Raw genomic sequence first — 27,755 nt, forward strand, 5'->3', positions numbered from 1 at the left:
ATTTCTTATTTCCATGAAAAGTTTTATGTCGTCTGCATATATAAGCACTTTAAGATGTTTGAGTATAAAGGTAATGTCATTCACATACAAAATAAAATGAAGAGGGTCTAGGTGGGAACCCTGGGGTACGTCAGAGGTGACACGAATTGGTTCAGAGAGTATATTCTGAAAGCGAACTGTTTGTTCGCGTTTCGTTAAATATGATTTGAGCCATTTCAAGAGTTTATTTTCCATGCCATATTTTTGCAGTTTGAAGAGTAATAAAGTAATAATAGAGTAATGCTTTACTAAAGTCTGTGTGGAGAGTTCCCATATGATTACCATTGTCCATTGCATTTACAGTGAATGTTACAAATTCTAAAACGTTTGATGTTGTTGAGCGGCCGTTATAAAAACCATGCTGTTTGCTTGTTATTTGATTGTTGATTTGCTGGAATATTTTGTCAATTACTAGTTTTTCGAATAATTTTGGAATGCCTGAGATAATGGCAAATCCCTCGATGGTTTCAAATGTCCGATTTAGTGCCTAATTTAAAAATTGGCACCAAAAATGATGATTTCCATATTTCTGGGAATGTTCCATTTTTCAGTGACATGTTGAATATATGTAGTAACGGTAAAGTAAGTTCTTCTGCTAGATTTTTTTAAAAATATTTGGGTAATTCCGTCAGGTCTAGGTCCTCTGGATGCGTCTAGGTTTTTTAGTGCAGTGGTAATTTCGTGTTCATATAGTTCGTGAACGGAAATGTCAAATTCAGGTATAAATGAAAAGTAGTAGACTTCTTGAAAGAATTATTCAAATAAATTGCAAATTTCAGTACTGTTATGTCCTACATGTCCGTCAAAATGCATTTGGACAGTTGCCACTATTCAATTTCGTTTTCACGTAATTGAAGAAATTCTTTGAACAAATCTTAATTTCATTTTCGAATTTACGATTATATTCTTCATGTGCAGTGTTAATGGCTATGTCGAGTTGGGAGCAAATTTCAAAATAGTTTTGCCGATTAGTAATGTTATGTTCTTTCTTGTATATTGTATGTGCCTTTCGTTTTCTATGTTTTAAGTTTTTCATATGTTGGTTGAACCACACAGGCTGTTGACCGTCATGAGTTCTTCTTCTTCTTTTCACTGGTACTGTTTCAGAGATTAAATTTATGACAATTGAATAAAATTTAGTTACTGCTTCGTTGACATTTCCTTCCATATTGAATACAGTTTTCCAATTTATTCTACATAGTCTACGTTTGACTTCTTCAAAGCTGGTTTTATGGTATTCCGGCACTTCCTCATACTCCAAATCGTTCGGGAAAGAGTTTTGATAAATGAACATTGAATATTGGGTTTTTGTGTGAAATACTTCATTTTCCATAATGGAGTTAAAGATGCATTAACACAGAAGTCTTCAGTGCAGTTCGTGAATAGGAGGTCTAAATATGAATTTTTACTATTTTTACATTGTTAATTTGGTGCAGGCCAAATTCTGATTTTTTTTTATTTCGATTATAGAGGTTTTAACCTTAAGGTCATTCGCCTCTTCGGGTTAGAAAAATCTCTTATGAAAAATTTCTAACCCTATGTGCGGGGTCGGGACTCGAACCCAGGTGCGCTGCGTACAAGGCAATCGATTTACCAATACGCTACGCCCACCCCTTCCTGATATTTTGTCAAATAAGTATTGAAGTGTTTCATTTTTGCCGACGGCTGGGAGTAAGATATATTCGTTTTCAATGTCTACAATGAAGTGGTGTTACGTTGATTAAAGTCGCCATAAATATGCAGTTTTACTTCAGGTTCCATGTTTGACATTATAGATCCTACAGTTGGAAAAAATATTTCAAATGATTTTTGTGAGCATTTTCAGATGGAAAATACACAGAGGAGAATATGTGCACTTCTTCTTGTGCAGTTTCGCTAGTTGCTAATGTTGTTATATCAATAAACTTTTCTACGGCTCATGTACGTACACGCCACACGACACAAATACTACATCACAAACTGGTGGAAAATAATAAACAAAGACGGAAAAGTAAATAGGATTGTTTTCAACCAGGACACTGCATTAGTGTTCGTGAGACCGGTCGACAAGAACTCAATGGGAACCCCTGTGCTACGAGAACTCAACCTGCCACTGTCACAGCTAGCACACGAAAGAGGCCGGTCAAAATGTACATCCCCGAACCGTTTTACTCATGGTATGAAAAGAGTTCAAGTTACGGTGGATTAAAATCTTATTCTGAGGCACTCGGCATCATCCTTCATTTCATTTATTTAGTTCAACGTCAATTTCATGATAACACTAAATCAACAATTTGCCTCCACAATACTCGATTTATAGCTGCAGCTCTCCAACGTCGGTTACGCCCAACACTCGCCAAATCACGTTCCACCTGGTCCGCCCTTCGTGCTTTCTGCGCTCCTCGCCTTCTTGTACCAACCAGCTCATTAGCGAACACCATATTTGCAGGATTGTTGTCCGGCATTCTTGCAACATGCCCTGCCCACCGTATCCTTCCAGCTTTGGCCACCTTTTGAATACTGGGTTCGCCATAGAGTGCAACGAGCTCGCGGTTCATCCTTCGCCGCCACACATCGTTTTCCTGCACACCGCCGAAGATCGTCCTTAGCATCTGTTGCTCGAAAACTCCTAGCGCTTGCAGGTCCTCCTCGAGCATGGTTCAAGTCTCGTGCCCGTAGAGAACCACCGGTCTTATAAGCGTTTTGTACATGGTGCATTTGTTGCGGGGGTGAATCTTTCTTGACAGAAGTTTCTTCTGGAGCCCATAGTAGGCCCGACTTCCACTGATGATGCGTCTTCGGATTTCACGGCTCACGTTATTGTCAGCCGTTAATAAGGATCCTAGGTAGACAAAATCCTCCATTACCTCAAAGATATCCCCGTCGATCGTAACGCTGTTTCCTAGCCGGATCCTGTCATTTCCGATTCCGCCTACCAGCATATACTTTGTTTTGGACGCATTTACCACCAGTCCGACCTTCGCTGCTTCGCGTTTCAGGCGGGTATACAGGTCTGCCACCGTTCCAAATGTTCGGGCGATAATGTCCATGTTGTCCGCGAAGCATACAAATTGGCCGGATTTCGTGAAGATCGTGCCCCGGCTCATCGCATCACACCATCCAGAGCGATGTTGAATAGTAGACACGAGAGTCCATCACCTTGTCTCAGTCCCCATCGAGATTCGAATGGACTGAAAAGTTCACCAGAAATCCTTACGCTGTTTTGTACACCGTCCATCGTTGCTTTGACCAGTCGAGTCAGCTTACCAGGAAAGCTGTTTTCGTCCATGATGTTCCATAGTTCTATGCGGTCGATACTGCCGTATGCCGCCTTGAAGTCGATGAACAGGTGATGCGCTAAGACCTGGTATTCACGGCATTTCTGAAGGATTTTCCGTACGGTGAAGATCTGGTCCATTGTGGACCGGCCATCGATGAAGCCGGCTTGATAACTTCCCACCAACTCATTTACTCTAGGTGATAGACGCCGGAAGATGATCTGGGATAGCACTTTGTAGGCGGCATTCAAAATGGTGATCGCTCGGTAGTTCTCACACTCCAATTGGTCGCCTTTCTTGTGAATGGGGCAGATCACCCCTTCTTTCCACTCCTCCGGTAGCTGTTCGGTTTCCCAGATCCTGACTACTAACCGGTGCAGACAAGTGGCCAACTTTTCCGGGCCCAACTTGATGAATTCTGCTGCGATACCATCTTTGCCAGCTGCTTTGTTGTTCTTGAGCTGTTGGATGACATCCTTAACATCCCTCAACGTGGGAGTTGGTTCATTCCCGTCCTCAACTGCACTCACGTAGTCGAATCCTCCGTTGCCGTGGTCATCTGTACCTACATTCTCCTCGCCGTTCAGGTGCTCGTCGAAGTGCTACTTCCAGCTTTCGATAACCTCACGGTTGTCCGTCAGCAGGCTCCCGTCCTGATCCCTACATATTTCGGCTTGTGGCACGAAGCCTTTGCGGGATGCGTTGAGCTTCTGGTAGAACTTCCGTGTATCTTGAGACCCGCACAGCAGTTCCATTTCCTCGCACTCCGCTTCTTCCAGGTGGCGTTCGGCATCATCCTATCGCTTGCTTGAAAATTCTGTGAATAAAGTTACAATTTGTGAGAAAAAATAACTATATAAATGAATGTTTATTAAAAAAAACTGTAAAAACTGCCTCAAATTAAAAAAACCTATTTTAATCCACCTAGCGGTGCAATTGTGCCTTTCTCAATCATGAATCACGAGAATGTGTGCGTTGTTTATATTCATTAAAAGCTTTTAAATGCATATATTACATTTTATTATTATACATCACATGACAACTATATACAGGAAAATAAATCATTATTCGAGTTCTAAAATTTTGAAAAAGAAAAAACAGCCAAGGTAATATTGAACTGAAAAAAAGGTGCAAAATCGGCAAAGTCCCAAAAAGTCAATTTTTATAAAAAAAAAAATTTCGAGATAACATAAAATCTCGACGTTTCATGCATTTTAAAGATGTTTGGCATCAAAAATACGAATTCAATTTCTGAAATTTCATGGGGTCCCCCCTTTGAAAAAAAAATTGAGTTCCGGCTTTTATGGGAATTTCATATGTGACCGGACGGTTTAGTCTATATTTCCGGACCCATATAAGCGATCCGTACGAAATTTTATAGACATCTGTGGGGATATTATAGCTATCATTTGGGACTAAGTTTGTGAAAATCGGCCTAACCATTTCCGGGAAACTGATGCGAGTTCGTAAATTTTGAAAGATGGCCGCTTTTCCCGGGCACTTCCGGAACCGTCTATGGTGGTCAATGTAGTCAACGAAAGTTTGGTTGGCCGTCGGTGACCTAGAACAGCAAATTTAAGTTATTTGAGAGACATTTTAGCGAAATTTTTACCTTTTTTGCTTTCATCGGAGTATCGGTTTGAATCACAATTTGCTATGTGATCGCACGCCACAACCTGTAACTCCGGAACCGGAAGTCGGATCGGGATGAAATTAAATATCCATTTACGGGGACGCAATACCTTTCAATTAAAAAAACCTATTTTAATCCACCTAGCGGTGCAATTGTGCCTTTCTCAATCATGAATCACGAGAATGTGTGCGTTGTTTATATTCATTAAAAGCTTTTAAATGCATATATTACATTTTATTATTATACATCACATGACAACTATATACAGGAAAATAAATCATTATTCGAGTTCTAAAATTTTGAAAAAGAAAAAACAGCCAAGGTAATATTGAACTGAAAAAAAAGGTGCAAAATCGGCAAAGTCCCAAAAAGTCAATTTTTATAAAAAAAAATTTTCGAGATAACATAAAATCTCGACGTTTCATGCATTTTAAAGATGTTTGGCATCAAAAATACGAATTCAATTTCTGAAATTTCATGGGGTCCCCCCTTTGAAAAAAAAATTGAGTTCCGGCTTTTATGGGAATTTCATATGTGACCGGACGGTTTAGTCTATATTTCCGGACCCATATAAGCGATCCGTACGAAATTTTATAGACATCTGTGGGGATATTATAGCTATCATTTGGGACTAAGTTTGTGAAAATCGGCCTAACCATTTCCGGGAAACTGATGCGAGTTCGTAAATTTTGAAAGATGGCCGCTTTTCCCGGGCACTTCCGGAACCGTCTATGGTGGTCAATGTAGTCAACGAAAGTTTGGTTGGCCGTCGGTGACCTAGAACAGCAAATTTAAGTTATTTGAGAGACATTTTAGCGAAATTTTTACCTTTTTTGCTTTCATCGGAGTATCGGTTTGAATCACAATTTGCTATGTGATCGCACGCCACAACCTGTAACTCCGGAACCGGAAGTCGGATCGGGATGAAATTAAATATCCATTTACGGGGACGCAATACCTTTCATTTGAGGCCAAGTTTAGTCGAATCGGTCTAGCCATCTCCGAGAAACCGATGTGACTGTTATTCTGAATTTAGATACTTCCGCCGGGGCTTCCGGAACCGATGATGGTGGCTAATGTGGCCAAATAGACTTTGAATGGATGTTAGTGACCCAATACTACCAATCGAAGCAGTTGTGGTCATATTTTGGAAAAATTTTCACCTTTATACATTCATTGCAGAATTTATTAAAATCGACATTTTCTGCGTGTTCGTACTTATCACCCTGTAATTCCGGAACCGGAAGTCGGATCCATTAGAAATTCAATAGCAGCCTATGGGAACGTTGCACCTTTCATTTGAGACTAAGTTTGTCAAAATCGGTTCAGCCATCTCTGAGAAAAATGAGTGACATTTTTGGTCACATACACACACACACATACACACACATACATACATACACACATACATACACACACACAGACATTTGCCGAACTCGACGAACTGAATCGAATGGTATATGTCACTCGGCCCTCCGGGCCTCCGTTAAAAAGTCGGTTTTCAGAGCAATTGCAATACCTTTCTATTGAGAAAGGCAAAAACTGGAAGATTTTTCCGATTGTCTGTTTGACTGGATGTTGTAAAAAACTGGAATAATCCAGTTTAATCTGGAAGGTTGGCATCGCTGCCTGCCAGCGTTCGAGTTGGCACTCAATCTCGACTCGTATCTATCAAAGTGAGCTTAATGCTCGAGGGTTAGGATTAGGAAACAATATATTAGCCCAGGGGAAAGACAAGTCATGCTCTCACTCACACTTCTGATATTACTACTTTGCCCATATATGTTCAAATTCTGTGTGTTTCGTGGTTTCTGTTTCTTCTGTATTTATGACTATGAGGACTTCTTCTCCAGACTTTTTTTCTGACAAATTACGATTTTGCCGGAATACATTAACGGACCACTTCATAATAAACTGCGAATATTTACTTACTGCTTATAACGATTTTTTCGCCGTAAGCGCTGACGGCGTTCAAATCACTTCAATACCCAAAATAGAGCATAGAAAATATTTTGAAATGAATAGAAAATTAATTCATTCATTCTTAGCAAAGATTTCCTGTCCAGAAAACTAAAGGCCTAGTACAGATTGCAACGTCATAGTGTTACCTGACGCTACGATTTTCTGGGTAGTTTATCTTAGCCTCTACCAAATAAATAGTACTCCACTCACCTTGATCCCTTTGTGACACCCAAAGAAAGCTCTTCAAGTCAGTAGAATCCATCAAAAAGGCCCTTGAATCGGAATTTTCTGTCCGAAAGTTTTATGAAAGTAACCTTTTGTTTACATTCATATCGGCAACACTATGGAATTTGTCAAAGTTAGCGCGCACTGTGTGCATTTTGTTGTAATGTGATCAGAATTCAATATTGAATCCTTTGAGACATAAATTTCGAAACTTTATTAACTTTATACATAGACCAATGCATCGACAGTGCATTTTTTCATAAAAAAACAATTTTGATGCGTTTTTGCCTTTCTCATATAAAGAAAGGCTATGCAATCACTGTAAAAATCGACTTTTTAACCGAGGCCCGGAGGGCCGAGTGTCATACACCATTCGATTCAGTTCGTCAAGATCGGCAAATGTCTGTGTGTGTATGTATGTGTGTGTGTGTATGTGTGTGTGTCATTTAAACTCACACAATTTTCTCAGAGATGGCTGAACCGATTTTCGCAAACTTAGTTTCATATGAAAGGTATATCGCTCCCATAAGCTGCTATTGAATTTTTAGTTGATCCGACTTCCGGTTCCGGAGTTACGGGTTGAAGAGTGCGGTCACACAGCAAATTCCCATATAAACTGGTACCACCATGATGTTCAAATGATGTAAAACATATTAAAATTGATGTAACATTACTCTAGTTTGCGGGTCTGGATCACTAATGATCAATCAAAGCAGCTTTGACCACATTGGCCACCTATGACAGTTCTTGACGCCCCCGGGGAACCCGCCAAGTTCCTAAGCTAATATCACACGCATTCCCCAACGAATTCTCTACCGATTTTTACAAACTTGATTTCAAATGAAAGATACAGTAATACCATTGACTGCTGCTGAATTTCATTCTGTTCTGACTCTTGCTTCCGGAGTTACAGGGGTGTTAGTAAGGATACACTGGAATTTCCCATATAAATCGGTACAATCGTAATACCTCAGAGGCTAAAAACTATTGAAATGGTCACCAAATTACTTCTAATCGCAGATCTAGATCACTGATTGCCAATCAAACATTCTTTGAATATATTGTCCACTATCGACGATTCCGGAAGTCCGGAATTCCGGGCATATTCCACAAATAAAGTCACATCGGTTCTTCGGTGATGACTGAACCGATTTTCTCAAACCAAGTCTCAAATGGAAGGCAAAATATGCAGCTGAGTATTGCATCAGAGCCCCTCCGCCCCCCCCCCTTGCCCTTACATCTCCCTCCTTCATCACTACCGTCCCCTTGGACCACCCTCACGCCCGCATTTCCTTCATCCACCCCGTATACCAAAATAAGATGAAGGATTTCTGACGCATCCTCCACTCCCACTCTACTAACCCCCCATTCCCTCCACTTTTAAACCCATTCCACCAACATTTCAAAATATAATCACATGAAGATAACATTGAACTCATGCTGATTGAGCTAATTAAATACTATTCTTTTGCCTTTCTCATATAGAAAGGTTACGCAATTGCTCCAAAAACCGACTTTCTAACCGAGGCCCGGAGGGCCGAGTCTCATATAACATTCGACTCAGTTCGCCGAGATCGCAAAATATCTGTGTGTATGTATGTGTGTATGTGTGTGTGTATGTATGTATGTATGTGTGTGTATGTGACCAAAAATGTCACTCATTTTTATCAGAGATGGCTGAACCGATTTTGACAAACTTAGTCTCAAATGAAAGGTGCAACGTTCCCATAGGCTGCTATTGAATTTCTAATGGATCCGACTTCCGGTTCCGGAATTACAGGGTGATAAGTACGAACATGCAGAAAATGTCGATTTTAATAAATTCTGCAATGAATGTATAAAGGTGAAATTTTTTCCAAAATATGACCACAACTGCTTCGATTTGTAGTATTAGGTCACTAACATCCATTCAAAGTCTATTTGGTTACATGGGCCACCATCCTCGGTTCCGGAAGCCCCGGCGGAAGTATCTAAATTCAGAATAACATTCACATCGGTTTCTCGGAGATGGCTAGACCGATTCGGCTAAACTTGGCCTCAAATGAAAGGTATTGCGTCCCCGTAAATGGCTATTTAATTTCATCCCGATCCGACTTCCGGTTACAGGTTGTGGCGTGCGATCACATATCAAATTGTGATTCAAACCGATACTCCGATGAAAGCAAAAAAGGTAAAAATTTCGCTAAAATGTCTCTCAAACAACTTAAATTTGCTGTTCTAGGTCACCGACGGCCACCCAAACTTTCGTTGACTACATTGACCACCATAGATGGTTCCGGAAGTGCCCGGGAAAAGCAGCCATCTTTCAAAATTTACGAACTCACATCAGTTTCCCGGAAATGGCTGGGCCGATTTTCACAAACTTAGTCCCAAATGATAGCTATAATATCCCCACAGATGTCTATAAAATTTCGTACGGATCGCTTATATGGGTCCGGAAATATAGACTAAATCGTCCGGTCACATATGAAATTCCCATATAAGTCGGAACTCTAATTTTTTTTTTCAAAGGGGGGACCCCATGAAATTTCAGAAATCGAATTCGTATTTTAGATGCCAAACATCTTTAAAATGCATGAAACGTCGAGATTTTATGTTATCTCGAAAATTTTTTTTTTATCAAAATCGACTTTTTGGGACTTTGCCGATTTCGCACCTTTTTTTCAGTTCAATATTACCATGGCTGTTTTTTCTTTTTCAAAATTTTAGAACTCGAATAATAATTTATTTTCCTGAATATAGTTGTCATGTGATGTATAATAATAAAATGTAATATATGCATTTAAAAGTTTTTAATGAATATAAACAACGCACACATTCTCGTGATTCATGATTGAGAAAGGCACAATTGCACCGCTAGGTGGATTAAAATAGGTTTTTACTATTTACGTTCAACGACTGAATGAAACATGCCGACATAATTGACCATTCATGGTTATTCGTTTGTTACAGTGTGCAAACACGTTTCATAAAAATTATATTTCATGGCCATCTACCCATAGTTTCGCTTATTTCCATACTAAATTTGCAAAAGGGCGAATAAGATTTGTAAACAAACTTTTATTTTGATGGTTTCTCTTAATTTACTATAATTTTAAAGCAGAAAACAATTGAAATTACTTCTACGAAGGGTAAAAATTTACATTAACGCATATTTTTCATGAAATTCCGCTCTGCAGCAGACTAATGAACGAAACAAGTTTGTTTACAAGAAACTCTTTCGCCCTTTTGACGAATTAATATTGATTTGTTGACACACTTTCATCGCTGTCATGCGATTTATCTAGTGAGCTAATCGAAAAGGGATTATATCAAATTTATGGAACCGATGTGGCAAAAATTGAACAATTGCATTTGTTGGTATTTCCGGTTGTATTCAATAGTGAATAAAGATACTAAAAGTAGTATATTTAGAGGTTTGTGACGAAATGTTACGATGGGGGAGGGGGGTGTTAAAAATCACTCAAAAAATGCTACGTCATTTATGGATCGTCCCTTACGTGCTTAGTTAAATAGTGACTGTAGAATCAGGATGCTGCAAAAGAATATGTTGAAAAGCTCAACGAACGAATATATGAGCTACTAATCAGAGATAAACTAAACACAGCAAGGTATCAAGTTCACGAGGCGGTCTACTACAGTCACGAAGTGTTAGGAATCATAAAAGGGCATCGGTGGAACGGCTGGATCGACGTTGAATGACCAATGGCGACAAACGAGAAAATCTGGACTGCGAGTCGAATGCCTACAGCGGCTATACAGGCAACTTACACATTCAAGTGAGAGCCGGTATAAAATTTTATCGATGTAAGAAGGGGTACCACGAGAAAGATTTTTCGAAGTACGAGGTAAGCTTTTGCTGGAAAGATTTGCAAAAATTTCATGGGACTCTTTTCAACACAAAAAAGAAAGGATGAGAAATTTGTTATCAAATTAAACAAGGACAACTGCCAGCTGTTGTCATAGAACGGACAATCAAATAGAGAATGAAAACACAGTTAAAGGATTGATGATGAATTTACCCTCGCTAGAAGAAGTTGAAAATATTGTGATAACATGTTTGACATTAAAATGAGAAAAAAGTGTCAAATCGTCGCTGTTGTGCTATCTTATGACAAGCGCCATTTAGCACATTTCGAGAAAAATGATTTTTAAAGTTTGAGATTGAATATCTTGAAACATAGAAATGGTATAAACATTCCAAAGAAGACAATTGATGCTTCTATCTATTCTGCATTAATCTCTAAAATATTACGAAGATCGGTTGACTATGTTGCGAGTTTTTACTATGAATGTAAACAAAAGTCGCACTCACACGTGTCATAGGCGTGTATTGATGACAAAATTTGTATGACGTGTCATTATCGTGCCTGGAAAATTTTCCATTGAAAAAAAATCATCAATTTTCAACTTTTATTCATATTTTTGCATTCATATGGTCTATAAACAATCGGTGAAATGCATTTTGAAGGAAATGAGACAGGGAATCTAGAAAAAAATGTTATTTTTGGTTACAGTGTTGCCAAATATCCTTTATTTCCAGTTTAAAACTAAAACTGTGTTTTTCTCACAACTTGTGTAATTTTCTTTTGAAAATGTTTATGCCATTGTGTTCCTCAGACATTTTCATACATAAAAACATCTAAAACTTCAATATAACTTGAGCGAATCCCTAGATACAGTGATTTTAAGCAAAAAACTCACAATTTCTCATCATGTTTCTCGCTATATCTAAGTAACCAAGTAGAATTTCAAAATTCTGAAAACGCCACTTTGTACAGATTTTTCAAACAAGTAATGTGGCATATCTAACTCAGTTTACCCCAAAATGGCGTTTGTCATAAGATAGCACAACAGCGACGAAATGAGTAAAACGTATAAATAATCATTGTGTTACAAATGAAACGAAATCAGATCTGATCATAAGCCAATTTTCAACTAGATTTCCAGTCTGATTAGAGTCGTTATTATTGTTTTACAAATATCTTTTATAGCAATAAATGCTTACAATTTTTTTTTGAATTAGTAGATATATGAGTTATATAAAATTTATAAAAATTGAGTAGCTAAATGATAATTTGAATACAACGGAGGCTGTGCAAAACTTACCTCCTCTGTACAGCAATTAGTGTTTCATACGAATATATTTTACTGTACACTCGATGGCAAATTGTACAAAAAATCCTTATCGACGGACTAAAATCACCAGATCCTTTATTTTTAAAATATTTCCTCTTCTTCAAATGAAACTTTGCTGTCGGTTGCAATATTCTAGTCAAAGCACTGACTGGACATTGTCAACTCAATTATCACATGTTTCGTACTCAGCGTGCTGAGTATTATTTGTGTGATATTTGTGAATTCGATTACGGAACTTCATATCATTTGATGTAATTGCTCTAGAGTAATGCAATAGCGTAATCGGATTTTTGGTTCCATATACATAAACGAACTTTTGTACAGGGAGCTAGGAAGGATATGCTATTGTTCCTAACCTAGTGTGGCAAAGAGCTATAGGCTTTATCAGTAGAGTTAATTATTCTTCCGGGAATGAAGAATTCAGGCTGTTTACTGTTTTGTGTTGATTTTATTGTGTTGCCATTTTCTATTCCCCTTCCTTTTGTCTCCCTTTCCCTTCTTATTAGGAATGTTATAAGGGGACATGGCTGGGCACAAATCTTCGAATAACATGGGGTGCGCACCAATCGAGTCAATATATACTAAATCCAATTTTCCGAGCAGTTATAAAATAAAGATTGTCTCATCCAGAAGGGCAAAGTTCTGCTGTTTCTTTGTGTGTCGAACCATCTATGCTGTGTACCGTTACCTTGCCTTGTATGAATCCGAAAAATCTAATACAAAACTAATGGCACTATCATAATAAATGAGCCACATGATGCTTTGACCAGTTCCAATTATGCAGTACTCAAATTATAGGATATAATCTTATTTTCGCACACCGAGTTTGTTGTTGAGCATGTTGTAAACATTAGTGAAAAACGACTTTTTCAAATGAAACGCTAGATTTTTGTTTGGCATGTCTTGTCAAAGCAATCAAAGTAACCAAAAGTGTTCCTAGAATATTTTCACTTTCAACACATTATTTTCCATTGAAGTTGTGCCTTAAATTGAATTCCATAATTTTTTTCGCTTCTTACGCTTTCATCCCAGCTAGTTTCGGGTCTATTGCCAAAATTTCAATCGAATGAAAAACCCTGCCAAAATGAAAGAAATCCAACAACAAATAATTTCATCTTCTTTTATTATAATTCTTGGAATAGAAACTAGCTGGGATGAAAGCGTAAGAAGCGAAGAAATTTTTGGAAATCAATTTAAGGGACCACTTCAATGGAAAATAATGTGTTGAAAGTGAAAATATTCTAGGAACACTGTTGGTTCTGTTGTAGATGCGAAGAAGTTTTTGGAATATTTAAATTACTTACAATTTTATATGCTGAGCTGAGATCGTCTTGCAATCGGATTTCCTTCGGTACTTGTCACATCGACGATTCGGTGACTCCGTTTTAATATGTTTTTCGACTATTTCTTCCATTGGCATTTTTCCATCTTGATGTAAATCCGCAAATATGTTTCCAGTCCGTAAAAAGGGAAATGAGCGAGATTTTAACATAAATTTACTTGTGATAATAAAATTGTCTATAACTTTGTCGAAGACTACTAGTCAATCCGGTTTTGTTGAAAGAAGTTATTAAACAATTAACGAAGTGATGTCTGAGTCAGTTTTGCATGGGGCCTGGCAGTGCATAGTTGTGTATTAGTACTCGATTTCCACCAACTATACATTTTTGTGAAATAATGGTTAAATTTAGCTGAATAGTATGTTCAGAATGATTGTAGTACATAATACGAGTTATGCTTTGATTAGAAAATTTTAGCTCCACCTGTGACCGCATAGTGGGTGCCAACACTAACTTTTCATAGAAGAAAGATAGAATATCGATATTTTCGGAAGAATTACGGTAAAATTCCCAAAAGTTAGTGTTGGCGCCCTCCATGCGATCACAGATGGAACGGTAATTTTCGATTTTAGCTCACAGATCAAGAGATAGTGGTGTTCATTACAGATTGTCAGACACTCATGCTTACTTCTACGTCAGTAATAGCGAAGGGAAGCTATTTGGGACCGCTTTTGTTTCTGCTTTACTTCAATGTTGTATATTCAGTGTTGATGACTCTTTCACAGACGATCTCAAAATAATGAGGTTTGCAAATTTTTCTATCAACAACAAAAAACCTTCGCTGATTGTTGTGTAGCAAGAACTGCGTGTGTGTAAATCCGAACTCCGAACAAGTGCTCGGTGATCTAATTGTCACGTAAGACATTCTGGCAAACGCCTAGACATTTTTAATGACTGAATTTTACCAGAAACGTTAGAGCAAAAGGTTTCGTCGAAGAGGGGGGTCCCCTTTCGATTGTCCTGAGTGGTTGCCTTATATGGTTACCCTAAACAATGAATATCTCAGCGAAACTAAAAACTATGCTCAACCAAATGAAAACAAAACTCGACAAACGTACCGAAACATCCCCCACACTCCCCAAACCGATTGAGACATCGACGTCAACGAGTCTCTTTGCGCCTGGCTGCCAGAAGGTTAGAAGAGGAAGGACGGACGTTAATTAGACGAAAGTTTCCACCGACATCAAACATTTCCCATCGGTGGGCAGACGACGCGACGATCGGGAGCTAGTGTCACTTTTCACTATCTTGAGGGCCTGCCCCGGCAGGGAAAAACCAACAGCGAAAGTATCATTCGGTCTCCTCCTCCCGTACGGCCGCCCCCTGGTATTAATTTCCATTGCAGCATTATTTATTTACGTCATATTTCACTGCGCCCGCTCGTGACAGCTGGAGATGGTGTCGTGTCGTGAGTCGGGGGAATGGAATAAAAACTAACCACGCAAAGGAAGACAAGGTACAAATACTGGGGCTTAGTTTTGACCAATAATAGGCGTTTCTGGGATCGTTTGTTAAACAGCGAAGCCACAACGTTTGAAGGCATGTAAGTACAGACACAATAACTGGCAACGTTTACTCGATACGACGTTCCGGAAGCCGTGAAAAGCAATCAGAAATAGGATCGCTAGGAGCAGTAATAGGTAGGACGCGTCACGAGCAGAAAAACATTTTCACGTGGTGTTTAATCTTCGTCCGGAGAGTGCAAGTTTTTGTTTTCATCTTTTGGCTAAGTATTTATATGGGTTCTGTTGATTACTGAGCTCAGGATGACTGACCAAAGTGCCAAGGAAAAAGAATATACCAATAAAGGTTGGTTAGCTATTAATTATGAATAATTCCATAGCATTAGCCCTTTCTCTGTCTCTGCTCGTCAGTTGGAGTTGATTCAAGCCAGGATGCATTCAAATTGACTAAAAAAAAGATGACGAGGGTGGGTTTCACCTTCAATGAGCGAGGGTTACTCGTTTGCATCGGCAGAATTCATACGACTGTTTATGATTGTGGTATTCACCGTCCAATTGCCATTTTCAGACATATGCTAGTTAATTCACCATTTTGAAATGTTTTTGGTAGGTTTTGCTTGGTACACACTGCACCAATCGTGAGGAAATTACGGTTTGGAAAGTTTATGCCATTATCTGGAGGTTCGCTTATTCACACTTGGCACGGAATGTTGCGTATACGCGATCACTGAAAGCATTTTCTTGTCACTTTTTGTGTGAATGAGCAGAAGAAAACAGTTAGGGCACAATTCATTCAAACGGAAGCCCCAATTATCTTAAATTTTTCTCAACCGTGCTTCAGATTTCCTTATTCGCGTGGCTATTTTCTATGCCGTTGTGATACTTCGTTATAGTTTTTTATTCCATTTTCCAGTCTCCCTCCATGTTGAGAAGCCATTCTCAATGAAAACGATTGGAGAGCGTGCATCAGTGGTAACTGTTGCCCACGTCATTAGCCAGAGCTACGAAGATTAAAGTAGCGCGGGTTAATCCTTATTTTCAGCACACGATTACCGTTATCATTGCTCGGGAAAAACCTACAAGTCTCATTAGTAGCAATGTTTTAAGAGGTTGTCTTGGTCTGGTGATTCAGAAGGTAAGGATCTAGTCTAATAGGCCACTTGTCGTATGCTCGATACTCTACAAGGAAGAATTCTTAGCGTCCAGTAAAATAAATAGCATTTGCTCTGCAATTGTCCTGTCCTCTAAGTCTGTCTGTCTGCAAAGTCTGCTGAAATATAAATTCCGCTCCGGAGGTATGTAGGTTGGGGAAATGAAGATTTGTACGCTTACTACATAATCACATTTCTAACATGATGATGCTGGATATGGGAGATTCCCCGGTTGTGTTTAAACGTGAAACTACGGACCGTAATCTACGGTTTTGTTTTGATATGGGAGAGCACTTTGTAAATTCAACAAAAATTATGTATAACGAAAAGTGCTTATAATTCAGCCGAACAATTTTCGAGACCTTTGTAGATATCGCTCAGAAATACTTACAAGAACAGATTCTAGAAGATAATACTAAAGATTTTCTATACTACGACATTGAAAATTTGTATAGTGTAAAGCTTAGTCATAATACCATGCATTTTCGCACAGAAGGGTGTACTTTCATAGTCTGAGACGCCATATTTGGGCAGCCACGTCACGCTGTGGTTTTATGAATGATGTCATTCTCGACTATTCAAATGTAACCATTTCTGGAGCGAGCTCATTCCTTCCATCGGACGTCGAGTCGCAATCAAGAGCAGCTGGCAGGTATATTTAACCAGCGCACTGGACAGCACCGCTATCGTTTGTATTGGAAACGGCACTTTGTGTCGGTCAGCTAGTTGGAGTCGACTGTTCTGAAAGGTACCGCTCTCAGTCGAATGTTTTCAGCTAGGGGGATCACGGCGAAATTGCACGCGTATCCAAGCGATTGGTTTTACTCCCGTCTGCTGTGTGTGTGGGGGGAAGATTTGATTTACTAACGAAATACGAATTATCGAAAGTTGTTGTTGAATTTGTAATGTTGACTTCTAGTTAGCTCGAATCTTATCGTAACCTGTTCATCTGTTGTTTAAAACGCTTTGTGCTATTTATGTTCAAATGCAGGATATACACGAATCTAATACACATTTGAGCACTATAGATAGGGTTATTCCGGAACATGTCCCCCATTGTAGATTAGTAGCATACACCGATCAAACTGCAGCGCCATTTGAAAAAAAAACCTGTTTTATTGTCAAACGAAAAACGTAATTGGAAAAGTCGTACTTTGGTAAGTTTACTATTCATAATTTAATAAAAAAAAATTGTCACCAATAATACGAAAAATAATTTTTAACCACTTAATATGCTTGCTACTTGATCATCAAAATGTCAACAGATATTTTCTATGTGGAGGAAAATTAAATCTCATGGTTTTCTGAGAATATTCAATCCAACGCAAACGGAAACGTTGAAGTGGAAAAGCTTATTTTCGACCTAAATTGTGATTAGGTGAAAATTACAGTTCCTATGTTTACTTAGTGCCTCATAACATTCGCATTTTTAATCCAGTTTTAGTGATCTTAAGCTCAAAGTTGATCTTTAAAAATCGGCTGAAAATGTATAAAAAATTCCGACTTTGGCCGCAAATAATCCAAATGCATTTCTATGTGATCTGCACATATTATATATTTTTGAAAATGGTAAATTACCACCTTTCAAACCGTATGTAGATTTTCACGACCAGATTTTTTTTCATAACAACAAAAAGTAAAAAAAGTATTATGTGGTGCTAATCTATTCCGGTTTCTGATGAGACGAAGTCGAAACGCACCCATGCAATAAAAAAAGTACGCAAAAACACGTTTTTTGAAAAAAAAAAATCTCCAGAACGCTTCTTCGGGAGAGAAAATTTCATTGATTTTCGTGTCCAGCGACCTAAAATTAGTTTAGAAAACACTTTTTCTCGCAGCCAAGAAATGGCTAAGGTGAGCTTATCGGCGAAAAAAACTGCCAACAGCCAAACAGTTGTCAACTTTGTGGCTACTGTTCAAGCAATGTATTGATAACTGCAAAATCCACGTCAAGTACCACAAACTCAACAGCTGTATTACCATCAGTTAGGAAGCTACTACCAAGGACGGAGGACTTCATACTCGTGACACGTAATGGAAGAAATTAGGAATAACACCTGATCGCGAACATCAAGGTAGTAACCATGATAATAACACGGACGCATACGATGACGATAGAGACATGAATGACCCCCAAGATACAGTTGGCGAGGAAGCAAAGAATTCACTACCGCTAAAAAGATCTTCACAACGGTACCGTCTTTACACATGGGCTCACTGGGCCAGGGGCCCTGGGATTTTGGGGGCCCCGCACTTAGGATGAATATAAATTCATTCAATAGACTAAATTTCGAAAAATATTTGTTCATAACATTTTTGCGTGGGGATAACAATAGATCTGTAGCAGCTCGGAATCGCACATTGCACCGTATCTCATGTGATCAAGACGTTTCAAGGGCATCAAAGCGGCAGTATATACTGAAGAATAAAATGTCGATCGAGTTTGATAAGCTTCCAGAATAATTCTACCACATATAAAAAGTTTAAAAATTTACGCTCTTTTCATTCTAGGTCATCACCGCTAAAAATTTATTTTCTTGAAGTGATAATTTATGCATAACGTTCCTTATCGTCCATTATGCCTAACGTCCATTATGCCTATCGTACGTATGCCAAACATTCGTATGCCTAACGTATTTATGCCTAATGGGTGGGGCCTACGGGTCAGGATCGCGTATCCGTGTTCTGCATTATTTACTTTATTATCGGTGGTGCTGGCAGTTGTTTGGGAAGTAGTAGGAGCATCACAATGATCGTTCACGCTGTGCGTACGTTCTGTTGTTCCAGTATTCGTTGATGCCTGAGCTGCAACTCCAGTGCTTTGTGATTTAGTTGATGTTGATGAAGGGTATGCTTGCAGTTGACATTGCTTCGTTAGAGGTTTATGTACTCGTAGTGTGTATTCTTGTGTAACAATGTAGGGCACGCAGGGGTCTGTCCTTCATACGTGCACAGCGTGATTTGAGATTTGGTCACGCGTTTTGCTTTGAATTGAAAATTCAGATATGAAGGAATAGGTTCCGTCACTAGCATTCGCACAAAACAAAAACCGTTGAAAATACCTAAATTTCCTCCAGGTTTCAAACTTAAAGGATTCCACCGTTACGTATTCCGACATGATGGTTGTAAAAATAATATTAATAGTACCCAGGTGTAAATCATGCAGACGCATATCAATCTTATCATTGTCAATATAAACGGGTATCTTGGTCCTAACATTGCCATGGTTAACGACGTATTGCATGTTGTCTTCCATAGCGTAGCTTTCCGTTATAGCCAAAGTTTTAAACGTTATCAGTAACGAATGTGATGAGCTGGTATAACGACGACTTCCGTTAGTCTAAACTGCATTTGCAACATTTGCTGTTGAACATAGGCGTGCGCAGCCTTTTCCATTAGTGGGGGGGGGGGGCTAACGGCTTAAAAACATTCAGTTATGTTAAGCCTTCATTATCAGTTAAATTTCTGGTAAAGCTTCGATTGTAAAACAGTAATTTTATTTTATTTTGTTATTGGAATTCACGTTGATTCATTTATTTCTTAAATATAGAAACTGGTTTCTCAAAAAAGTATTTCTGTATCTTATTATCATCCCATTTTAATTAGGCTTAAAAATTATCAATTATCATTGTAAACTTCCTTAAAAAAAATTTCTCGTGGTCTTTGACGCAATACAATTCTCACGTTTTTCTTCCATTTTTTATTTTTTGAAGTTAATAAAATTGACCATTTTGCAGTCCCACATAACTCTCGTAAACTATTGATGCATGGAATTTTTAAATATTTTTTATAACATTTGCCTTATTTTTTAACATTTGCGATTTGCCATAAGCAAAGCCAATTTGACGCTTTGAATTGGAAGTATGCTTTAGCATAAAACGTTATTAGAAGAAAATAATACGTATTTATTGTAGTTTAAAGATACATTGCACAGTGGTCCCCCCATAGTACAATAACACAAAAAATCAGCAAAAGCGTGTTTTTATCTCGCGATTATATGATTATGGATATATGTTTTATTGTTTCAAACTTAATTTTGCCAATAATGAACTGATTTTTTAGTATATAGATGAATTCATAGGGTGATTCGTTATTTACCGATAAGATAAATAATATTGATAATTGATTGCTCGTCAGAATTTTTTGTCGAAAAGTAGTTATCAATATTATTATTTTTATCAGGAAACGCTACTGATAGCTGTGTATTGATCAATAATTATCGGGTTTTGGTGAATATGGAGTGCAGAAAGATGAGTATGTATTCGAATAATTTAACTAAAAACTTTGAAATTGGCTTTTTCCTCGATATCCCTAGCAATTTTTTCTTTAAAATAGTCTTTAGACTATTTAATTCCACTTATACTAGGCTTCAGCTGCGCAAGTCTGCGCCCAAAATGCCTGGAGAATCTAAGATGTTGTACATGTTTGACGAGTTAATACAAGACGAAAAAATTTCACATTTTAATATTAAATTATTTATTGTCGCTGCAGACCTTGAAATTATATATCTTAATTATTATTTTCACAAAATTTCGGCTTGAGTTATAATAGATTATTGGACACTACTTTTTGAAACACATGTCGGAATGGAATATTCGATGTACAGCTCACTCTACTTCGTACCACAACGATGTTCTCGAATACGGATTTTTTAGAAAGCCCGTTGCAATTCATTGTATATCCGTAGTTCCAATTCACAAATAAATTTGAAGTCATGAACTGTTGTTATGTTTTAAAATATTTGGTACTGTTCGGATAGAACTAAAACCCTTTGTGTAGCAGCTAATTTTCAGCAGCTCAAAATGTGAATATAATTTAATAAAATTAACCGTTTGTTTAAACTTAAATACACTCGACTCACAATTTGTGGTTTTACCCTAGTTGAATCTCTTCTCACCGTCCGGTGTAATGAATCCGAAAATATACTATCCTGTTGTTTTCTTGAATAGTATCAGTAGATAAATTTTCAATAAATTCAATTTACTTACAATGTCAATTCTTATCCTCTACCTGATCCCAGATTCTTCCGTGTCCTTTCCTCTTCTCTGCTAGATTCCTTCGTAGGTGTGTCTACAGGTAGGTTACAAACGGGTAAGTAAACTGTTTCGCCTAACACTTAATTTTAAATGAATTTTGCTTTTACTTACAGGTCGACACAACAACTACAAACTACTAAATCTCTACTTTTCCCAAATATCAAAAAAAAACTTCTTCTACACTTTGCCAATTCAATTCACGATTTCCTTCTGCTACTATTTGTTTATCAACACATATCCTCTGTCAATCTGGAGAGGGTTCAACCGATTCGGCACATTAGTCGATTGGGTCAACTCCAGTGTGCCCAGCGGTGTTGACACCCCAGCCCGTAACATCCGGTATTTCCTCGGAACATCCGGATTTACCATTCTTGATTTCTAGCACCGCCAGATTCGCGACGGCTCGTCTATGGATCCCTGCCGCAGTCCTTATTTTCGCTTCACGTATCCGACCATCGGACCCTTGAACCACCTCCTCGACAATTCCTCTAGACCAATTCTTCCGGTCCTTACCATCCACGACGAAGACAAGGTCGCCTGCTTCCAGCGGCTTTCGTTCATCATACCACTTTGTGCGACGGTTTATCGTTGGCAAATATTCCTTGCTCCAACGTTCCCACATCCGGTCTGCCAGGTACTGCGATCGCTTGTACACGTCACGCAAAGCCTCCGCTAGATTCCCACCGCTGTCCACTAGGAGATTCGCGCCCTTTACTATTCCTCGTAGAAAATGGTTCGGTGTCAGAGCTTCATTTTCGGCAGACGCCTGAGGCATGTACGTGAGAGGACGTGTGTTTATCATGTCCTCTGCCTCCGCCAGTGTTGTCACCAGAATCTCGTCTGTCAGCTTCCTTCCATCTTCCAATGCCTTCATTGCCTCCTTCACGGAACGAACCATTCGCTCCCATGCACCACCCATGTGCGGGGTGCCAGGCGGAATGAATCGCCAGGCCGTTCTTGCAGTTGTGATTTCCTCCTCACAATCGCCATGTAACGTTTTCAGCATCTCGTTGTTAGCACCCTTAAAGCAAGTGGCGTTATCTGAAAATATAATATCAGGAGCACCCCGCTTACAGGAAAACCGGCGGATGGCCACGATTGTGTTGTCAGGCTGTTCACCACCTCGAGATGCACCGCTCTGATGGCGAGACACGTAAACACGGCCACCCATCGCTTCTCTTTTCTTCTTCCCACCGATACATCTACTGGTCCCAAGTAGTCTAAGCCGACCGAACTGAAAGGACGAATTCCTGCTCTGATGCGTCGAGTCGGGAGAGGCGCCATCATTGGTACTTGTGGACGACATCTATGGACTTTGCACCACATGCACTCCCGCATCACTTCCATAATCGCTGCACGGATATTCGGAATCCAGAACTTCTGACGCAACTCGTTGCAAACCGTCTCTCGATTCGCATGTCCGAACCTTTCGTGGTAGCACTGAATCAACTTCTTGGTGATGTCGTGCTGCCGAGCAAGAATGATCGGAAACTTCTGGTCGAACGAGATGTCGTCCGATTTTTCGAATCTTCCTCCCATCCGCAGCACACCTTCATCGTCCAGTATCGGAGTCAGTTTGACCAGGGTACTCGACCGCTGTATTTTCGAAGGCATCTGTCCCGGCTCCAGATTGAGATTCTTGGTCAACGCACTCATTTCGTCCGGGAAACTGTCGAACTGCGCCTGCTTCCACAGGATCGTTTCGGCTTTCAGGAGTTCCTCCTGCTGGAGCGGTTTTACAATCGCCAAATACTTCGACTTAATCGACCGCTGTTGAGTCTCCGTGGCTTTCGACGTCACGATCGGCTGTCCCATTTTTTTTCGCCGACAATTCGCAATGAAGCGAACCACGCTTGCAGTCACTCTCACCAGTCCCATCCACCGCGAAGTAGCCTTGACGTCGATCAGTTCTTGGAATAGCACTACTCCTCTCGCCTCTTCGCTAGTTTCCTCAAACGGCATCACCTTGCTCGGCCACTCCTCTTCCGGAGAATACAGGAATGATTTCCCGTTGAACCACTCTCCGTCGCTGCTCAGCGGGGGCCCGGATCCCCACTTAGTCAGCACATCCGCAATATTCAGCTTCGTCGGCAACCAGCGCCAGTCGATTACCCTTGTCAGTTCAAGAATTTCGCCGACTCTGAAGGCTATGAACTGCTTAAACTTGTACTGATCCGATTGCAGCCAGCTACACACCGTACGAGAATCCGTCCATAAAATGCAACGTGTAATTTCCAGGGAGTGCATCCCGTTCGACTCAGTCGAGCACCGAGGACGGCAGCCATTAATTCCAACCGTGGAATCGACTGACGTTTCAGTGGAGCCACTTTCGCTCGTGACATCACTAAGCTACATCGTACGTTTCCGTTGATCACCGCTCGCAAGTACGCTACACATCCGTATGCGTGTTCACTGGCATCAGTAAAGATGTGAAGTTCCAGCGGCTCAACGGCTGAAGACGCAGCATTCCCGAGGTAGCAGCGTGTGATCCGAACTGCATCCACCTCTGGCAGCAGGCCAGTCCATCGCTTCCATAAGTGCCAGCTCTCGTCGTCGATCTCCTGCTTCCAATCGCAGCCCAATCGCCAGTGGTGCTGGATGATTATTTTGCCGTGGATTGTGAAAGGAGACAGCAATCCCATCGGGTCAAAGAATCCCATCACGCAGCTTAATGCAATCTGCTTCGTGGGTCGTTTCTCGTTGCATAAGTACGCCATCATCTCCGGACGGTGCAGCGTAGAGAAGGAAAACTCATCCATGTTTGGATCCCAAATGATGCCAAGAACTCGTTCACTGCAACTCTGCTTGTCCCGACCAAAGTGTACTGGCGTGACTTGGTTTTCTTCCCCCAGCATTCGGAGAACTTCAGGTACATTGGAAACCCAGTTCCGGATTTCAAACCCACCATTTTTGTGAATTGTACGCACCTGCATCGCCCGGTTGATGGCCTCTTCGACGGTGTTGACACTGTCGAAATAATCGTCGACGTAGTGACGATGGATTATGGCCGCTGCCGCCTCTGGATATTGAACAGCGTGTTCTTCTGCGTTCTTGTTTTTGATGTACTGTGCCGAACTAGGAGAGCATGTAGAGCCAAACGTCGCAACGTCCATTACAAAAATGCTTGGCTTCTCCCCGAAATTCTTCCGGAACACGAAGCGTTGAGCCTGTCTGTCGCGTTCGACGATCTTCACCTGGTGGTACATTTCTCGAAGATCGCCACCGAATGCAATCCGTCGCTCCCGGAAACCTACTATCACTTGCACCAGTGGAATCAGCAAGTCGGGTCCCGTCAGTAGCTGCGTGTTGAGTGACACTCCTTGCACCGAAGCTGCGGCGTCCCATACCAAGCGCACTTTGCCAGGCTTTCTGGGATTTGTCACCACATTCAACGGTAGGTACCACACCTTATCTGTTTCCGCACGGATCAATTCTTCTGCAGTTGCCAGGTGTGCATATCCTTTCTGCTGAAACTCTTCTATCTGCCGACAAACGTTCTTGTGCAACTCCGGATTTCTCTCCAGTTTTTTCTCCAGCTGCTTCATCCTGTGCAGGGCCATCGGAAAGCTGTCCGGAAATCGTGGATCATCTGTCCTCCACAGTAGTCCGGTCTCGAAGCGATTTCCCACCCTTTTTGTGGTCCGCTCCATTATCTCTCGCGCTCGTTTATCCTCTGCCGATTCCTGCGCGACCGCCACGACCGATTCCTCCAGAGCGTAGTGGCTTTTCAGCAGGTCATGCAGGGCCTCGTTGCTTACTTCGTGGTGATAACCCATATACCCACCATCAAAGGCAGTGTTCGACTGTCTCGGGCCGTACACAGTCCATCCAAGTTTGCACTTCACCGCTATTGGCTCTGCAGTCGCACCGATCTTCGCTTCCAACGGCACAAATGAATGCACATTGTTGAGCCCTATAAGTATTCCGGGTTGTCCATCGTACGACGCGATCGGTAATCCCCGCATGTGCTTGAACTGGGTTGAAATCTCCTTGGAGTCCAGTTTTTGATGCGGCAACATCAGCTTCTCTACCGTTCGAACCGTGTGCAGCAACACCTTGTCTTTACTTCCGACTGCCGATGCCCACACATTCATCCGGCTGGAATCCTTCTCCACTCGCGTGATATCTGCTGTCCACTTAATGGTCAGCTTCTCCGGGACACCCACAAGTCCAAGACGATCTGCCATCCTTTTCTCGATGAGTGTAACGGACGCTCCTTCGTCCAAAAACGCCAGTACCGTAATCGATCGCCCTCCAAAGTGCAACTGAGCGGGAATCATTCGAAACATAACTTTCGTTTGATTCCAGATGTGAGCACTTATACCAACCACGGTATTCACCGGATGCATCAACGGATTGTGTCGTTCTCTGCATTCTCCCACATTGCACTGTATTTTGAAACCGCACCGTCCGCTGTGGTCATTCAGACAAACACAGCAAAGTTTCCAGTGATTCACAACCTTCAGCCGGTCAACATATCGTAATTTCTTAAACTCTGCACAATGCCGCAGACGATGGTCAGTACACTGACACACTTTGCACGGCCGAAAGCTTGTCCGCTCGACGTTCGCGGTTTCATCCAAGTTCTCCTCTTCACTATGGTAGTACATTGCTCCTCTCCCTTTTGCGTGTTCTCTCCCGAACTGGCCACCGCTTGCAGGTTTAGTCGCGAGCTTGTACTCCATGCTTACATTCGCTTCGCAAGCGTCCGCCACTATTTCTGACAGAAACTCTGTGAATGTCCTCAATGTTACTTCATCGGCGCACCGCTTGAAGCGAACCCACTGTCGTTTTTCACTGTCAGGAAGCTTGTCGACGAGATCCTGGATAAGCAGCGGATTTACGAGGTGCTGCTTGAGATTTGCTGCTTCCAGATGTTCGCACAGTTGCTCCACAGCGTTCCCGAAAGGGATGAAGCTGGCAAGCTTATCAGCTCTCGGCGACTCCAGTTTGCGGACTTTCTCCAGGTGGCTCTGTAGCAATTGTTCCGGACGACCGTACAGCTGTTGCAGCTTGATAATTACCCTCGGAACGGTCTGCGGAAGAATTAGTTGGCCGCGCACCCACTCTAGGGCCGGTCCCTTAAGGCTCTCCTGCAGTCGCACAAGGTTCTCGACATCGGTGTAGCCGCAGGCTTCGTTCGAGGCTTGATACGTACCGAAAAACAGTGGCCACTCTTCTGGTTTTCCGGAAAAGCAGGGAAGCTTTTTGGTAATCCCATTTCTAGCTGCCAACTGAGCTTTCGTCGGCCCGGTCCGATGTTGCCCCAGCCCGTATTGGCTTCCATCGTTTGCTTGCTCAGATCGTTTCCGAGTACGTTCGACGCTTTTCGCAGATTGAATCTCCGAAATTACCGAACAAGGTTGGTCTTCTTCGTCGCTTTCCAAAGCAGTATCGCTTTCACCGGCATCTTTTTCCAACTGCTCGACGTTGGAAACTTTTAGCGGTTTAACGTTCTCAACTTTGACTTTTTTTAGCTCTTCATCCAGAGCAGCCATCGCCTTCTCAAATGAGCTCTGGTTGGACTTCATCCGCATTATATGCTCCTGCTTCTTTCGCAACGCTTCTGCATAAAGGATGCTCGTTTCCTGCAGCTCCTTTTGGCGCATTTTCTCCTCGAAAAGCATTCGCTTTTTCTCTAACGCACGCTCCATGTTGCTCTCTTCCTCTTTCAGCAACATCTCATCTTCGAGCTCCTGCTCAAGACGCCTTTGCTTTTCTTGCAAAGCCTTTCGTCTCTGCTCTAGAGTGAGCGTACCTGATTTCGAAACGGAAGCTTCCGACGACTCCGATGTCTTCTTCGGCCGAGGCCTTTTGTTCTTCAGGTACTCTTGAGCAAGCACTTGACAAACACCATCAGTGCAGTACCACCTCTTCTCCTTTTTCACCGCTGAGGTCACTCCGACGCATCGGTAGTGGAACCAACGGTTGCAACCGTCGCAGCCTACCATCGCTTCATTTTCGGTGGAAGTTTGGCTACAGACAGCGCACGGAGTCAGCGTCAAATCCAGCTCATTTCCCGCACCGGTGATAGAGATGGGGTCCGACATCTCACAATTTTTTGAGATTGTTCGGATAGAACTAAAACCCTTTGTGTAGCAGCTAATTTTCAGCAGCTCAAACTGTGAATATAATTTAATAAAATTAACCGTTTGTTTAAACTTAAATACACTCGACTCACAATTTGTGGTTTTACCCTAGTTGAATCTCTTCTCACCGTCCGGTGTAATGAATCCGAAAATATACTATCCTGTTGTTTTCTTGAATAGTATCAGTAGATAAATTTTCAATAAATTCAATTTACTTACAATGTCAATTCTTATCCTCTACCTGATCCCAGATTCTTCCGTGTCCTTTCCTCTTCTCTGCTAGATTCCTTCGTAGGTGTGTCTACAGGTAGGTTACAAACGGGTAAGTAAACTGTTTCGCCTAACACTTAATTTTAAATGAATTTTGCTTTTACTTACAGGTCGACACAACAACTACAAACTACTAAATCTCTACTTTTCC

At 40.9% G+C, this 27,755-nt stretch overlaps 1 protein-coding gene across 1 annotated transcript; it reads right to left on the minus strand.

Annotated features, from left to right (window-relative positions):
- Positions 1–21,522: 21,522 nt before the first annotated feature.
- LOC131679806 (uncharacterized) lies at positions 21,523–27,295 on the minus strand. Its single transcript, XM_058960552.1, has 3 exons — positions 23,541–27,295; positions 22,320–23,433; positions 21,523–22,266 (listed from the first exon to the last, which is right to left on the minus strand). Exons 1-3 carry the CDS (start codon positions 27,293–27,295, stop codon positions 21,523–21,525), a joined length of 5,613 nt encoding a protein of 1,870 aa, XP_058816535.1.
- Between the last annotated feature and the right edge of the window lie 460 nt (positions 27,296–27,755).

Source organism: Topomyia yanbarensis, chromosome 2 (genome assembly GCF_030247195.1).
Source record: "Topomyia yanbarensis strain Yona2022 chromosome 2, ASM3024719v1, whole genome shotgun sequence".
Classification (NCBI taxonomy): Eukaryota; Metazoa; Arthropoda; class Insecta; order Diptera; family Culicidae; genus Topomyia; species Topomyia yanbarensis.